At 32.3% G+C, this 16,399-nt stretch overlaps 3 protein-coding genes across 3 annotated transcripts; all 3 read left to right on the top strand.

Moving 5' to 3' along the window:
- The first annotated feature begins 1,282 nt into the window (after nt 1-1,282).
- On the top strand, nt 1,283-4,749 carry LOC110817140 (NADPH-dependent aldo-keto reductase, chloroplastic-like). Its single transcript, XM_022045556.2, has 7 exons — nt 1,283-1,520; nt 2,511-2,561; nt 3,011-3,087; nt 3,234-3,321; nt 3,527-3,802; nt 3,940-4,188; nt 4,394-4,749. The coding sequence occupies exons 1-7, from the start codon at nt 1,401-1,403 to the stop codon at nt 4,478-4,480; spliced, it is 948 nt and encodes a 315-aa protein (XP_021901248.1). The 5' UTR covers nt 1,283-1,400; the 3' UTR covers nt 4,481-4,749.
- Nucleotides 4,750-10,341: 5,592 nt separating this feature from the next.
- Nucleotides 10,342-13,072, top strand: LOC110817216 (small ribosomal subunit protein uS8mz-like). Its single transcript, XM_022045663.2, has 3 exons — nt 10,342-10,547; nt 12,458-12,618; nt 12,786-13,072. The coding sequence occupies exons 1-3, from the start codon at nt 10,418-10,420 to the stop codon at nt 12,882-12,884; spliced, it is 390 nt and encodes a 129-aa protein (XP_021901355.1). The 5' UTR covers nt 10,342-10,417; the 3' UTR covers nt 12,885-13,072.
- A 1,040-nt stretch (nt 13,073-14,112) lies between these two features.
- On the top strand, nt 14,113-16,072 carry LOC110817094 (Mitochondrial glycoprotein family protein). Its single transcript, XM_022045490.2, has 3 exons — nt 14,113-14,503; nt 15,140-15,477; nt 15,571-16,072. Exons 1-3 carry the CDS (start codon nt 14,225-14,227, stop codon nt 15,728-15,730), a joined length of 777 nt encoding a protein of 258 aa, XP_021901182.1. The 5' UTR covers nt 14,113-14,224; the 3' UTR covers nt 15,731-16,072.
- Nucleotides 16,073-16,399: the final 327 nt, after the last annotated feature.

Here is a 16,399-nt window from a genome sequence, read left to right as displayed (position 1 = left end):
ATCAATAGAATTGTTTCTGCTGGTGAAATTTAGAGTGAACATATGAAACTTTAATAAATATGATTCTTAAAAGTGAGCTACTATATGTATTACGGTCATTTTTGGGTATTCTTTTTGTGATTGTAAGGTATAAATAGCTAATTACTTTCAAATTTAAGAATTTTACCATGATAAGAATTGGAGGTTCAATTTTTACAGCCCTTACGGGCCATGAAAACAAAAAACAATGATAAAAAATTTTAGGCTTATATTGCTAATGCTTGGTAAAAATATTATTTTTTTTAAAACCAATATATTAATACAAAAACATACCCCGTTGTATATGTGCCTTTTAAAATATAAAATGTTTAAATAATATTTTTAAAATTCATGTATTAAGGTAAAAACTATATATTATAATTTATTGTTACGTATTTTTTAAAACTTATGATTTTTTTAAAATATTTTAAAAATATTCTCTTTACTACTTCTAAATTCATGTAAATTACTGTTGATACGGTCTTTTCTAATGCATTTATTTTTATTTAAAGCTACTGATACCCATAAGATTTTTATTTAAATGCATTTGTTTCTCTTCCATTTGTACTTTATCTTTGGCATTATTGAAGTTATTATGATCAAAATACTATTTTGTATTTTATAATTTAATTCTTTTTCAATTTCAACATAAATTAATTTCTTATATTATTAATTATAGGGTAGTTAAGTAATTAAAATCTTTGTACTCTACTTAAATGTTACGAATTTAAATTTTATTAAAATATATGATTTGTCATTTTATGAATGTACTATGTGTTATAAATAATTAGTTTATAATATTTAATTTAATGATATTAAGAATTTAGTTAACTAATGTGTTAGTTGGAGAAAAATTCAATCAAATTTTTGTTGAACTTTTTTATATTTATAAAAATTTTTAAATAATATAAAAAGTTATAAATTTTTAAAAAAATTATAATTTAAAAAATAATATTAAATATTTTTAATATATAAATTGACTATAATATTTAATTTATTAAGATTAAAAACTTAATTTTCAATCAAAAATCCAATCTAGCAATTTTTTAAAAATTATTTTATATTAATTCTCATTTTACTTTTTATGCTTATAAAAATTACAAATTTGGGGGAAAATATCCCTACTTTGAGAAATAATATTGAGATTTTATTTTTACCGATTTAATTAAAAAAAACCCATAAATAGGAATTAAACTTCAGTACGACACGTGTTACACGACAATAAGAATAAGCCAAAAGAAAACAAAACTCCCGCTTTTCCAAGGGGCGATTCTAATCGAATAAATACTGCCAGTCTCTGCTCTCGTAGTCTCTCACGTTCTCTGTCAACTCGTCCTTTGAGATTCCCCCTCTTTCAAATCGCGTTGCCGTCGACCTCAGTAATGGCCAAGGATATTCGCTTCTTCGAGTTGAACACCGGCGCTAAGATCCCCTCCGTCGGACTCGGCACCTGGCAGTCTGAACCCGGTGTCGTCGGTCAGGCCGTGGCTTCTGCCATTAAGGTCTCTTTTTGTTTGCTTTGCCTATTGGTTGCTTCGGTTGTCATTTTTGTTTAAATAATCGTTTAAGCGAGATTGAAATACGTATTTGGAGTAGTTTTCATTGATTTGCTTGAAATGGATTTTGTTAACTGCGAAGTTTCTGCACCATAGGACCAGAATTCCACGAAATTTCTCAGAGTTCATCGGAGAAATATTGTTTTGGGTGATTAGACTAAATTATCACACTTTAGATATCCACGATACAGAAACGTATAAATTTAACACACAGATATAGGTCTCATTTCGCAGGTGCATGTATGTTTGTCCAAGTCCCAACTGCTTACTCTATCAGTTTTCCATTGCATGGATTTTGGTACTCTTTGAACTTACTTTAAATTCTTCATCTTCTTCATGTATAAACAGATAAAAAAATATCAGTGCGTTTAGGGTGTTTTATGTTTAAGAATTGTTTCATGCCACTACTTGTTTGATGTTTGTTCCACGATGGTTCATTTTTTGATGAATGATAGTCGCATTAAGGAGTTCACTTGCTATTATCATTATAATGGAAGATAAATTTGGGAACATTAATTTTCTGCAGTAATGGGTTCTTTTTTGTTCTCGAGTTTCAGGGGAAATAAAAAATTTAGGTTTCTATTTCATTCAATATTGGTAAAAATGAGATATTTATTGGCTGGTATTCAACTGATATGTTTGTTTTATGTTTTGCTTTTGTGCCAAATTATCATTTTAATTCAATACCTATCCTATTCATTGCTTTACTAAATATTTTTTAGAAAAAAAATGAATTATTTTTCAAAGGCATTTGTGAACACGTGGGTAAGTAATCAGCTAGGTGTTTGATGCTTCAATTAAGTCTTCTAGGAACAAAGTTGTCATATCCAGAGAAATAAATAGATGTCGTCCTTGTTTGCTCTGACAATTTGGTATCAATTATTTATACAAGTCTAAACTTCAGTCATCAACTTAGCCCCTTCTACCTCAATGCAGGTCGGGTACCGCCATATAGATTGTGCTCAAATCTATGGCAACGAAAAAGAGGTGAGTTAAAGTTCATTATCAGTTTTCTCCGTGGCTCTAAGTCTTTACCCATACTGCATCATGAACTTGGATTGAATCTGCCACTAGCAATACAGATTCTTTCATTTGTTTCTTTTGTTAAAATACAGTTGAGCTAAACCTAGATATTGTGATTAGAGATGGTAGTGGATGAGGACTTTAACTAAGATAAAAATATATAAACCTGATTAAGATATACTTTCTTCCTTTCAAATATTACATGCAATATCTATCCTGTGTAGACATCTATGTATATTGCTTCCTTGTCTATGAATTAAATCATCCGAAAACCATATCAAAAAGCAGTTATAAGGGTGCTTAATTCTGTTAATGTTGTGATTCAATTATTGACAAGCTTAATTTTGAATCCTTGTTTTTCAATTTCATTATTCTCCAGTATGTGAATCTATGATCAATGTCATGTCATGCAGATTGGTTTAGTACTGAAGAAGCTGTTTGAAGATGGTGTAGTGAAACGAGAGGATCTGTTTATTACGTCTAAACTTTGGTTTGTTCTCTCTTTTCATTTGAATCAGAGGCTTAATATATAACAATTACTAGTAACTGCGGTTGGTTTATGATTCCTTGTTTCTACATGCCTGCTTTCAAGTGTCTGTTCTAATTTGAAACAGTATTAATTGTGTGTATTATCAGGTGTACTGATCATGCACCGGAAGATGTGCCAGAGGCATTGGACAGAACTTTGTGGGACTTGCAGCTGGATTATGTGGATTTATATCTTGTATGTGTTGTCTGATCAAACTAATTCTCCAATTCTTTCCTAAAAATATGGTCCAGGAGTTTTCTCCAATAGATGTCCGATCGTGTGATATCCATGCTGGTAGAGTTTTGCATATGACACTCTTAATCACTATCTAATTACGCTTGTGGTGGGGCTCTCAAGAACAATATTCAGTTGAAACTAACATGGGCTGGCTTTCTTGTAGATCCATTGGCCTGTTCGGATGAAGAAGGGTTCAATTGGCTTCAAGCCTGAAAACCTTGTGCCAACTGATATACCTAGCACATGGAAAGCAATGGAAGCACTTTATGATTCTGGTAAGGCTCGTGCAATTGGTGTGAGCAACTTCTCTTGGAAGAAACTGGGTGATTTGCTGGATGTGGCTTGTGTTCCGCCTGCTGTCAACCAGGTTGAGTGCCATCCCTCGTGGCAGCAGGCCAAGCTACATGAATTTTGTAAATCCAAGGGAGTTTACCTATCTGTGAGTAGGCATATCTTCAGCAGTACATGCTGTGTTAACTTTCCATTTGAGTGAATAGTGATGAGATAGGAAAAATCTCCAAGCTCTTTGTTTCTTTATCGCAGACAAAGATTTTATTAACCACAAAAATGTTTCAGGGATATTCACCATTGGGTTCTCCTGGGTCAATATGGCTCAAGAGTAATGTTCTGAAGCATCCACTTCTGAATATGGTAGCAGATAAACTTGGCAAGAGTCCTGCACAAGTAGCAATTCGCTGGGGCCTGCAAATGGGACATAGTGTGCTTCCTAAGAGTATCCATGAAGATAGAATCAAGGAAAACTTTGATGTCTTTACCTGGTCTATTCCCGATGACTTATTTGCCAAGTTTTCTGAAATGGAACAGGCAAGTAAATTTTAGTGACTTTGTTAGCTACAATTTATATTATCTAAAGCTTTTGATGCAATTTCTTCTTATATATAAATATATAGGGTTATATTTGTGCTTGACACAAATTAATCTCCTGTATGATTTACAAGTATTATGCACGTTTGTTTTATAAATGCTCCTAAGCAGAACTATGTCATTGGTTTTTTTGTCAATTTTGCAGGCAAGATTACTAAGAGGGACTTCATTTTTTCATGAGACTTTCGGTGAATATAGGTCTCTTGAAGAACTCTGGGATGGTGAGATCTAATAAATCACACAGTGGATATGGAGATACCTACAGTTATACTCAAATGGTTATTTGTGCTTGACAACTTTGTTGAAGCATGTAGGTGAATGAGTTCACTAACTGTTTACAGACATCTCCAGTTTTTCTGTGGTCCTATCTGGCCTTCTCAATGAACTGCTGTTAAACTATTGCTGCATTGCATAATATTTTGGATTGAACTGCCAAGATGTTATTGGCGCTCGAATAATCAAATGAATGGATGGATATATCTTATTTGGCTACAGTAAAAATTCTCCCGATTTAATCCTTTTGAATTTGATCATTATTGGACCTTTGTTTCTGATTTTCAAATTTTAAACCTGTACAGCCATAGATATAGCCATGGTGATACTATATTATGTTAGGAATTGAATTTGAACATATTAAGAGTCTAAGTTGAAATGCGCAGAACACATGATGAACTCTTAGATAAGTTTGAGTCTCTATGAACACCAGTTGCATAAACGTAAGAAAAGAAAATGAAAATGATTGTAATAGAAGAAAAATGAATAACGAAAATAGTAATTTTGGTAAGGATGATAACGAGTCGGTGTCGGAGCTTTTACAAAGTATGAATTTGATCAAGCTATGTATTACAGAAACCTCATCACATCTTGGATTCAAAGTGGGTTGATAAAATTTACATTTATTTTATATTATTTCAACTTTTGGATTAGATCTTGCTTATTCTTAACGTCTTGTTTGGATGAATTTTAATGATGGATAATTAATATATAACAATGACAAAATATTTTTATGTTTAAATGATTGTATATTAATGTATGTTAATGACAACTGTTTTGTTTGGATAATAGAATGATATGCTTGTATTTTCAGTCAAATTACTAATTTACTCATATCTTATTATATATAATAGTAAATAATCTATAAGAAGTATGTAAAAAAAATTATATAAAAATATAATTAAATTTGTATTTAAATAAATAATAATTATTTATTTTGTTTAGGAAGGTATAACGAAAATTAAACATATTTTATAAGGGTATAACGTAAAGAAAATTATTACCTGTTAAATACCACCGATTTAGTAGTTTTTAAAATTAATGTCAAATTTGTCATTCGAATATCCATTCTATCAAATTAAAAGTGGAAACAAATAGAATTTATCATGCCCGCAGAATAATATGACTATCGTTTACCACCAAACAAACAGAGTGTAAATGCTATAAGAGTTACCTGCATTGTGGTACTTTTCAATTATCGGATTACATACAAAAATGTAACATCCCAAGCCCGAAATTTAGGCTCGGGATGACATAAATTAATTTTAAAAATAATAACAAAAATATTTAATTTTAATTTTTTAGAATTTTTCTTTAAATATATGAATTTCGGATATTTTTTAAAACAATTTCAAAAGAAATGAGCCAAACTGTAAATAAGAGAGGACCCATTTGAAAAGAAAAATTAAAAATTGGGGCCAAAATACAAAAAGAAAAAAAACTGCCACGTAGGACGACCATGTCAACAGCACGGCCAATCATCGTGCGCCACGTGGCAGACACGCCAGCACGCCTTCCACACGAGAAGCCACGCGGGCAATCCGTGTGCCAACCAATCTAACGATCCGTGTTCACTCTCGCGCGCACGAACAACTCAAATCCATTCCCTCATTAGGCACGATCAGATAGTCCACATGCATTCGATCAAACGGCCCAGATTTATTCTCCTATTAAACGTGATCAGATGGCTGAGGAGGCACCACGGAGATCTAGATGGACGATCCAGATCGAGAGAAGGAGAATATTTAAACTCCTCTTCTATCGAAACTCTAAACCTAATCGCACACCTGCTCGCTGGAGAAGAAGAAGAAGAAAGATGGTTGGGAGAAGCCGACCACTATCGTCGTCGCACCGGATGCCTAAGTTGATGCTAGTAAGTGCAATTTTCTCATATTCGTCCCGTTTTTTCATTCTAAGTTACTCAAAACACTTCTTGATGCAGGAAAACTCGAAGAAAAATAGTAAACAGATGGCGAAACTCAGCTGAGCCGCTGCACCTGAAACTAAAAAATGCTCTGGTGAACCCGAAGTCCTTTCCTGTTCCTTCCGTTTCTCGACCCTAGGCCATCTAACGTGTTTTTCGGTGTAGGGTAGCTGAAGGAGAGCCGCGATTGTGAGGAAGAAACGACAGAACTTGACAAAGCCACTGCACCGAAAAGTCATAACCACCGGTAAGCTTCAATTTTCTTCCTTTTTCACTACGTTTTTCGGTGGTTCTTGGTTTCTGGATTTCTTGAGGTTTTCTGCTAAAATCAAAACTTATGTCAAAATAACGTAAAAATATAGAGCCTATCACTAAAATACCCCTAGAGGGGGATAGGGCTAAGCGGAGTGAAAAGGGTTTTCCATGAGATAGGAAATGAAAACTATTAGCCTCACACGAAGTTTGTGAATAAGTGATTGTCTGATAATGAGCAAGGAATATCTGTCTTTCTACTAAACAGGATGTATTGAACTCATAATTCATTAGATACTTTTTATGAATGTCAACTAAGTATCGTAAGTAAATTGTTCCTGATTGTTCAATTATTTGATAACTAAAGTCATTCTTTGATAAATGATCACTATGAGTCAGACTCAATAGAATTTGATCAATCATTTTTTCTGCCGTTAAGGTGGATAACTGAACCAAGAATTCTCTTTCTTTATCATCAATTGAATCACTGTTCGTGACCCAATATTCTATTTTATCGTCAATCCAATCACTGCTCACGTTTTTTCTTTTTCTTATCAATGAATAGATCTCTTTACTTGTATAAATTAGATGTCTCGTATTTCTCAAAAAAGTGATTCGATTGATGGGATTTGGTTGATACTTATGAGATCGATGATATCAATGAAATTGATATTCAAATATTTCTTCTTAGAACGTATTGATTTGACCCCATAAGCAGGATCACTACCCCATAGCATGTTGCCACCAAAACTCCATATTTTTGGTATAGTAGATGCTATCACATATTTATCAGAAAGATGTATCTCAATGCCAAAAATATAGCCAAAATTGATTTAAAAAAATTGTATTTTATGTATAATATTCAATCTACATTTAAAAAGGATACCCTTTTTTACTACTACAAATAGCTTTGTATAAAAAGTTAAGGATTAGTAATCCAAGGGTGGAGGGGGGGGACCACCATGGCTCCTCTCTTTTCGATAATCCATACATTGATAAATCGTGTACTAGCAGTTTTAGAGCCATCAATGATTGGTGAATCCGCAGATCCATTTGCAACTCTTTTGGAAATATTACTTGAATTGTATTTCTTTTCCGTATTTCAAATACTTCGTATATTACCCAACAAATTATTGGATGTTCTTTTAATGGTTTTAGCACCTGCGGGATTATTAACAGTACCTTTTTTGGAAAATGTTAGTAAATTCCAAAATCCATTTCGTCATCCAGTAGCGACAACCGTCTTTTTGATTGGTACCACAGTGGCATTGTGGTTGGGTATTGGAGCAACATTACCGATTGATAAATCCCTAACTTTATGTCTTTTTTAATTAAATTGATTCAATTGTAATGTAAAATAACAAACATGACGGGGGTATCTAGTATCTAGGGAGTAGTGGCTTCAAAGCAAATTCTCCCTAGATACATCTATTTAATTAAATTCGGATCCGAATAGAATATATGGATTGTGCTGAAAGTTCAAAACCCATATATTTTTTGTGTTATTTATTTAGAAAATAACAAAAAAAAGATGAAATAAATCCAATGGATTTAAATTTCAAACTTCTTTTTTGGTAAATTCATTTCAAACTGTTTTTTCTATTTCTTTTCTAGAATGTTTAATATCTGTTTTACATCTTCTGTGCGAAAATGTTCAATTTTTATAAGGTCTTCTTGACTGTTATTTAAAAGGTCCAATAATGTGTATTGGACTTTTTGAGACAATTATAGATTTTGGGAGACAATTCTAATTGGTCAATAAAAATATATTGAAATGCTATTCCTGTTTTCTTTTTTCTTAGTTTAGCCAATCTATCATGAAAAGGAAAAAATGGTAAAGTAACCTTGTGTTGATTGTTCTTTAAATAGAACTTTTCTTCTTCCGCATGTAGAAAAAGAATAAATAAATTAAATTTCGGGAGGCTTCGTGAAGTGCTGGGGGGGGGGATAAAAAGGAAAAAGAGGGATGGGGTTTCTCTCGCTTTTGGCTTGGCATAACGGGCCCCAAGCATCAATTTATTTCTGGATCAACTAATAAGAGAAGACCATAAGAATCATTCACCCCTTTTTTCTGTTATGATTAAATTCAAGTTAAACTAATAATAAACAAAAATTTTAGTTAATTGATAGTTCTTTAATTAATTAAGTATAAGTGGTCAATGAAACAAGTAACCAATCAGTCTGTACCTATTTTGATTTTTAATTGCAGTATTTATTTCTTCAATCGTTTATTATGCTTATCTATTCACTATTTTGCTTACTTTAATTTATTTGTTTAATAACTAACGTGGTAAGGTTTCTCAATCTATGTTGTCTAGTAGCTCTATTCTGTGTACAACATATTTTTATCGATATAATGCATTTCTAATTCATGTACCCATCTTAAAATGTGTATTCATATGTTTGTCATGTAGAAATATTGAGGCGGTTATATGTTTGACGCTCATTACTGGATGAGGTATGAAACGATTGTTTGATTGATAGAATGAATGTTTGGTCCATGTATAGTAGGGACCCCCAGCGGCACTGATAAGCAAGTGGGAATAATAAAGGTTAATTGTTGTTGTTTTCTTTATGGAATATGTAATGTACTAATAGGTGAGTAAGAAAATTAACATTTTTAGTTAAACAAGTTTATTTAAAAATGAGCTCCATTGGTTATTTTACGATTTCTACAAACTTTCAATTTTTCGTATCAATAATAAGACGTTGATATTCTTACTGAATTAATGTAGTTCACTCCTTTATTATTAAACATTTCAGATCAAGACAAATAAAACCCGAATTCTGAACAGTAAAAAAATTAACTAGAAAGTTATCTCTTTATTTTTTTAATTTCGAGCAGAAGTTGATCACATTAATTTTTTTTATTACTTTTTTTTATTTATATTTTTTAAAGGCATTATTGCAGTCATATTGTAGGTTTTAAATAAACTGTGTAATGAATATAATTCTAAACTCTAAACTGTTTTTACTAATTAATAAAATTTTATTATTTTTTTATCTCTCTATTTTTGGGCTTTTATTGAAACACTATCTTTTCTCTTTCAACTATTTAGTAATCAAGTGGTACTTTTCCACTTCACAAATTGGAGGTTCTAAGTTTAAGAACTTAAATAAATATTTTGTGCTTATGAGTTGGTGTTGCGCAAAAAAAAAAAGAGAACTGTTAAAATATAAGCTATAAGTTCAATTTAATTAGTTACATGTGATATATATATATATATATATACATTTTTTTATATCTATTAGTTATGTACATGTTAATCCCAACTCTAACCCCTTTTTAATTTCATTAAAAACTAAAAGTTTCTTTTATCTTACTCTTTTTACATAAAACATAAATATATTTATTATATGTGTAGATAATCTATTATACATTTATATATGTAAATTAAAATTTTTGTGAAGAAAAACTTAGATTAGAATTATTAATTATGAATTTTTTAAAATATGTAACATACAAAAATTTAAAATTTTATTTTTAAAAAATAAAATAAGTTCATACCGGGACTTAATTTTATTTTTTGAAGACTGAAAAACAAAAATGTTAAAACAACCAAACCGGATCTACTGAATCGCCAATACTCGAAAACCGGTTCACCCAGCCCGGCCACAGATCGAAGCTGAACAAGCAAGTTAACCCTTAGAGCAGCCACGGATTTTGGTCGAGCTCGGATTAAGCTTGGTGACAGGGGAGAGAGAAAGAGAGAGAAAGAGATGGGAAGGAGAATACTGAACGATGCTTTGAGGGCCATAGTGAACGCAGAGAGGAGAAACAAGGCAACGGTAGAGCTTCAACCTATCTCCACTGTCATGTCTTCCTTCCTTGGAATCATGAAGAAACGAGGTAAATTTTTAACTGATAGAGAGAAGATTTTATTTCTATTTTTCTTTGTTCTCTGTTTTTGACATCTCGGTTAGAATTGTTAAGACTGTTTCCAGCGTAGTGATTCTATCTCTCTATAAGCTGAGGAAGAGATATGCCTGTGAGCAGTAGGGTTTTAGAGGTTTATTTTTCAGTAACTTCCTTTTCTTTTTATTTTTGAGCAATGTAAATGAACCATTGCATAGAGAAGCAACAGTTGTGTCTTCTTCGTTTTATTTATTTATTTATTTTTTTGTTTTGTTGCCTCGAATTGGAAGGATTTAATAATGACTGCATAACAGTTCTATCATGTCTATTTAGCTGGATTCATCCATAAACTTGTGTGTCATTATATGCTTAGGTTTTTCTTTTTCTTGGTAGTGGGACTTCGATATTGGATGAGGCTTTAGCATTATTTGTGGTTGCTAGGTTAGAAACATATTCTTTTTTGAAACTGATAATGCTTGGCAGGGACTGGTTTCTGTCTGGAAGTGAATAAATCACTTGCAAAATCACTCCTACTGCTAGTGTGTGTTTGTGGGCTTTAGGAGTTAATTTAACTTACGATTTTACAATTGGGATTTTCACTTTATGTAGCAAGATTGGAGTCTAGTGGAAGTTAAGGTGGATATACATCACTGAAAAGAATACCATATGATTATTTTATTTTGAAAGAAGATAATAGCTGATGATTAATACGCATTTGATTCAAGTGACAACTGTGAAGTTGCAGCAGAAATCTAATCAAGAGGGGCTATTTATATCTTTGTACTTGTTGATACGGCAGCTCTTCTAGGAACATTGGCATTCGGCCTAGGAACACCTCTCTTTTTCGAATTTAAAGTAATTTTTGGACAACCAAGTAGATAGATTTCCTTTTTTTTCTTTGGAAAAAGAGTAGATTGATATCCTTTGATGACCAGAATAATCCAGAAAGACTAGTTCTTCATACGAGTTAAGGTTAGCGCATGTTAGTTTAGGACAATAAGAACGACTTTCTCTCAACCATCCATCATAAGTTGCTTAGAAGTGTTTATGATGGCAATGCAGTAGGTTAGAGATGAGGCTATCTTACCTATCCCCATCTCCTGGTTGTTAAAAATACCACATTCCTCTCTCATTATGCCTCCAGTTCGGCATGTTTCAGTTCATTTTACCTTGGGAAACATAGTACCCCATTATCCAACAATTTCTTTTTGCTAATTCTTTCTTTTTGCTGAAAAGAAAACCTGCTCATATTCTTAAATGAATGCTGGAGAATGTATTTTTAATGAAACAACTGAAAGAAAAAAAACTGAAATTACACATTAACCGTAACTTTCTATTTAACCTAATAAATTTGAATTGTACTGGAAATATAAATGACCAGATAGGTGTGTCTACAATGATAAATGTTGAAGTGTCTAAGTAAAAGATGGCTTCATTGATATTCTATCCAAGCATGAATCCTATCACTTTTTTTTTTTTTTTTGAGAGAATATCACATGTATTTATGTACTTTATTACAATATAAGGTTCTACCTGATCCTTGGCTAGTGATAGATTAAATCCCCCTATAACTTTTTGATTCTTTCTATTTGTTTTTACAACATAGATGATGGATGGGGGTCTAAATAGTTAGTTTACACTGCACACATGCCCATTCATCCTGGGCCTATCTTTCAATCCTATCGGTACTTGGAATGTCTTGTACTGTACAAGCATGAGTGGACTCTCTTCTTCATAAAGGAGATATCGTACTACTTCTTTGGAGCATTTGTGAACCACTGACATACTTTCTTAAATTGAATGGGAGCTAGAAAATCTGTGTTGTGGATTAAGTTCAGGGACTAGTAACTATTGATTGATTGTTGCTTTAACAAGTTTTATCTACTTGGTATATTTCTTCTTAGGGTACATAAAGAATTTTCAGGTTCATGATCCACAAAGAGTTGGGAAGATAACTGTTGAACTGCAAGGCAGGGTAAATGATTGTCGTGCCCTCACTTATAGACAAGACCTCAAGGCAAGGGATATCGAACAGTACAGGATACGCACACTTCCAACACACCAGGTTTAATCGAAGTCATTTTTTTTTCTTTCTCCCTCATTTTGGTTCTTTATGCCATCAATGTAGAAACAGGTTTCTTCGGAAAAAGGGGGCATGTGGTATGGTTGCAATGTTTAGAAGCAAACTAAATGTTCCCTTAATCTCTTCTCTGTCATTTTTCTTTTATGCAGTGGGGTTATGTTGTAATTACAACACCAGATGGTATTCTGGATCATGAAGAAGCCATGAGTCGCAATGTGGGTGGTCAAGTTCTTGGCTATTTTCATTAAACTGTATCGTTCTGTATCTCTTAGTCCTGCCTTGGCCAGTAAGGATTGGTTTTTCGCCCCATATTTTTTCAAAATTTTTATCAGCTCAGCTAAAGGATTTTTAGAACATTGTCTTATGTGTTATTTTCATATGGCAATAGTCAGAACTGTGATATAAATTACTCTTATGGTGAAATTTGGATTGCACACGTTGAATTTGTCGGTGCCAATAGTCTTACACCCGGTTCCTCGCGTTGTTATTTTGAACCCTAAATTCTTTTCAAAGAGAGATGAGAATTTGAAATTTGCAATTCGAACACAAACAATCTTAGTTCACAACAAATGAATTGCATGATATGCAATGAAATAAATGCGATACAAAATTACAGCCTTTGTTAAATTTACTTTTTATTAGTGTTTTGAACTTTTAGAATTAAAGGTATAATTAGGGTTTCTCGCAAGTGAAATTAATAATTATACCTTTAAAAAAAAAAAAGAAATTCTCATTACTATAACTAAAAACTTAAAATTTGTAGCCTAAAAAGCTGGCATGTAGTCAAAAAATTACTTAGGAAAGTTAGCCAAAATAATAAATTTACTCAAAAAAAAAAATATATATTTTTTTTTATTTTTTAAGTTTTATGGGCTACTCATTGTGTTATACATTTAGATTCTAAATGTTATTTTATTATAATTTAATTTTTGAATTTATAAAATTATTTCAATTTTTTATGATATTTTTATTATAAAATTTTGAAAATAAAATCTTTTTTCCTATAATAACTAAAAAATTAAACAATAAATTTAATAAAACTAATTAATTTATTTTATTTAAACAATAAAGAGAATAATGACATATATTAAGAAATAAAAGGAGGCCAAGAATAGCTACTTTTAATGTTGTCTGATTTTTAGTCCTTAAATTTTCTTTAATCATTTGTCATGTTATTCAAATAATTACAAATTATATCTTGAAATAAATTTGTAAATTCAGAGATTAAATTGAATAAAAGATTCTAAAAACTAAATTACGGTGTAAATAATCTTTTAAAAATTAAATTGATAATTTCACCCAAAAATAAAATAAAAAGACAAAAAATATGGACCTACCAACTGACCTAAAGTCTTCATCTCGCAAGCATAGTAAACGCGGCCCATCATCCCCCACTAGGTCCCAATTCGCCCTTTTTGCATATAACCGACGTCGTTTTTGTTTTAATGTAATAAAACCCTAGGAATGGAGAATAGATAAACCCTCCTGCTCTTCATAAAAACCCTGACAGACGAAACCCTTCACAGTCGCCATTTCTCCTTCCTGCTCTCTTCTCTGCTAAACCCCTAATACCTTCTCTTGTAAAAAGATGGCGCTGAACTCAATGCTTCGCAGAGTTGCTTCTACCGTAACTCCTCTCGCAATTCGAGCCGTTAGATCTTCGAGAAGCTTCCACAACGCAATCGCCTCTTCTCTCTCCGTTGAGAAGCGGATTCTGGAACGCGAGCTACATCGTGGGGGCTTCTATCCATTTATGCGATTCTCTACGGCGTCTGCCACAAAGCATAGCTCTGACGAGAGTCTGATTGGAGTCCTTCAATCTGAAATTGAATGTGCTGAGACCGAGGAATCGCCTGATCATAAAATCGTAAGTCCTCCATTTGCAGTTTATATAAGATTCTTTATATGGTTCATCTGTTTTCTTCTTCATTATTGATATATTGTTGATCTTATTATTTAGGCACTCTATTTGATAATTTTCTCTTTTATCTAATTCTCTGCTTTCGTTTTTGAATCTACGAGCGTCAAAACATGTTATTGGAAATGTATGAAGATCGTCTTTGCTTTTAGCGGGGAATAAGAGTATCTCCTTTTCCTGAGAAAAATAGGCTGCAGAAATTGGAATTTTTCATTTTTTTTTCTTAATCACCATTAGGAAAAGCAAACAGCTTGAAGTTTCTATTAAAAAAAACTGACAATGGACTCAAATTTATTTGGTTTGTCATTTTTTTTTTCTCTCTGAAATTTGAAGAATATCTAGGAAATATGTTGATTCTTTGTGCAGATTGGCTGGAAAAGAAGCATAGGCTATGTCTTTTTGTAATATCTAAAACGGCTATATGCAGCTAGCGCCACTCTGTTATCAGGGGGACGATTTAATTTTTTTTTTAATCTTTAGTTTTGTTTGGTATAGAAATTCCACTCGTGGGGGTATATGAGCTGAAAATTCCAGATGCATTGACACTCTATTTGATCTTCTTACTTATTTTTTATATTACAACAGCTAGAAGATTTGCCTGATGGGTTTCCTTTTGAAATCCAAGATACTCCCGGTGAAAGAACCATATTATTGAAAAGGCAGTACCAAGATGAAAAAATCACAGTTGAAGTTGACATGCCTACTGTAACTGAGGAACAAGAAGAGAACGAGGATGATGAAAAAAATGAGGAGGAAGGATATCAATCTAGTGTTCCACTGGTTGTGAGTATAACAAAGGGAAATGGTCTCTCTCTCGAGTTTGGGGTTACTGCTTATCCTGATGAGATAACAATTGATAGCTTGTCAATTAAACAGCCAGAAGGCTCTGAAGATCAGCTTGCATATGAGGGCCCTGATTTCAAGTAAGCTCTGGTTATACTTCCAAATCTCTCATTGGTTAATATCCTTTTTAAGCATTTCCTAACACGTTTCTGTTTCTCTTCTCCTTTCCCCAGTGATCTGGACGAAAATCTACAAAAGGCATTCCACAAATATCTTGAGATTAGAGGGATCAAACCGAGTACAACAAACTTTTTACTCGAGTACATGTCATATAAAGATAGTAGAGAGTATTTGCAATGGCTGAAGAACCTCAAAACTTTCGTGGGGAAGTGACTTTGGAGCAAGCTGCGGTCCGGTGAGTTTGCGAAAGTCTCTCTAGCCTGTTTCATCCATTTGTAGTCCAAATCCGTTTTAGGGTTGTTAAACTGGATTTTGTACCATGCAAAGAGATGATAAATACCCGTTGTTGTACTGAAACTCATTAGGTGTTCAGTAGGCGTTTTGTTGATTCATGATGCAGAGACTCCTTGGATAGATATTAGGTAGTGATGGTGTTTACTTGGACCATGTTTGGTACTTGGGAAAATTTCTACCATGCCTTGGTTCAAAGCCAATGCATTATATCTTGATTGCTAATAATTGCCACATTTAATAGAAACAAATTTGAACCAATAATTCTTTTTACTATGTTAAATGATTATGGTTTGATTTCATAGATTCAGTGCTTAAAACATATTTGAACTTCTACATAGAAAAGATATTATATTTCTATCAATTCTGGATTACTTTGAACAGTTATTGTGATTCATTCAAAATTTATTCTATTCTAATTCAATTTTGAAGTGTTAGTTTATTGAATTATTTGATGTACAGAAGTTTAGCTTCGTTGATTACAACTTCATACTTGCTATGTAATTGGATCAACTTTGTATATATTTCTAGTTTTAAAGTAGTGTATCTACTTCCATTAAAATGATATAAATATATAAAAATAACTAACTA

Source organism: Carica papaya, chromosome 8 (genome assembly GCF_054855325.1).
Source record: "Carica papaya isolate Zhongbai chromosome 8, ASM5485532v1, whole genome shotgun sequence".
Lineage (NCBI taxonomy): Eukaryota > Viridiplantae > Streptophyta > Magnoliopsida > Brassicales > Caricaceae > Carica > Carica papaya.
The sequence above is the reverse complement of the archived record's forward strand: the minus strand, read 5'-3'. Positions and strand labels throughout refer to the sequence as shown.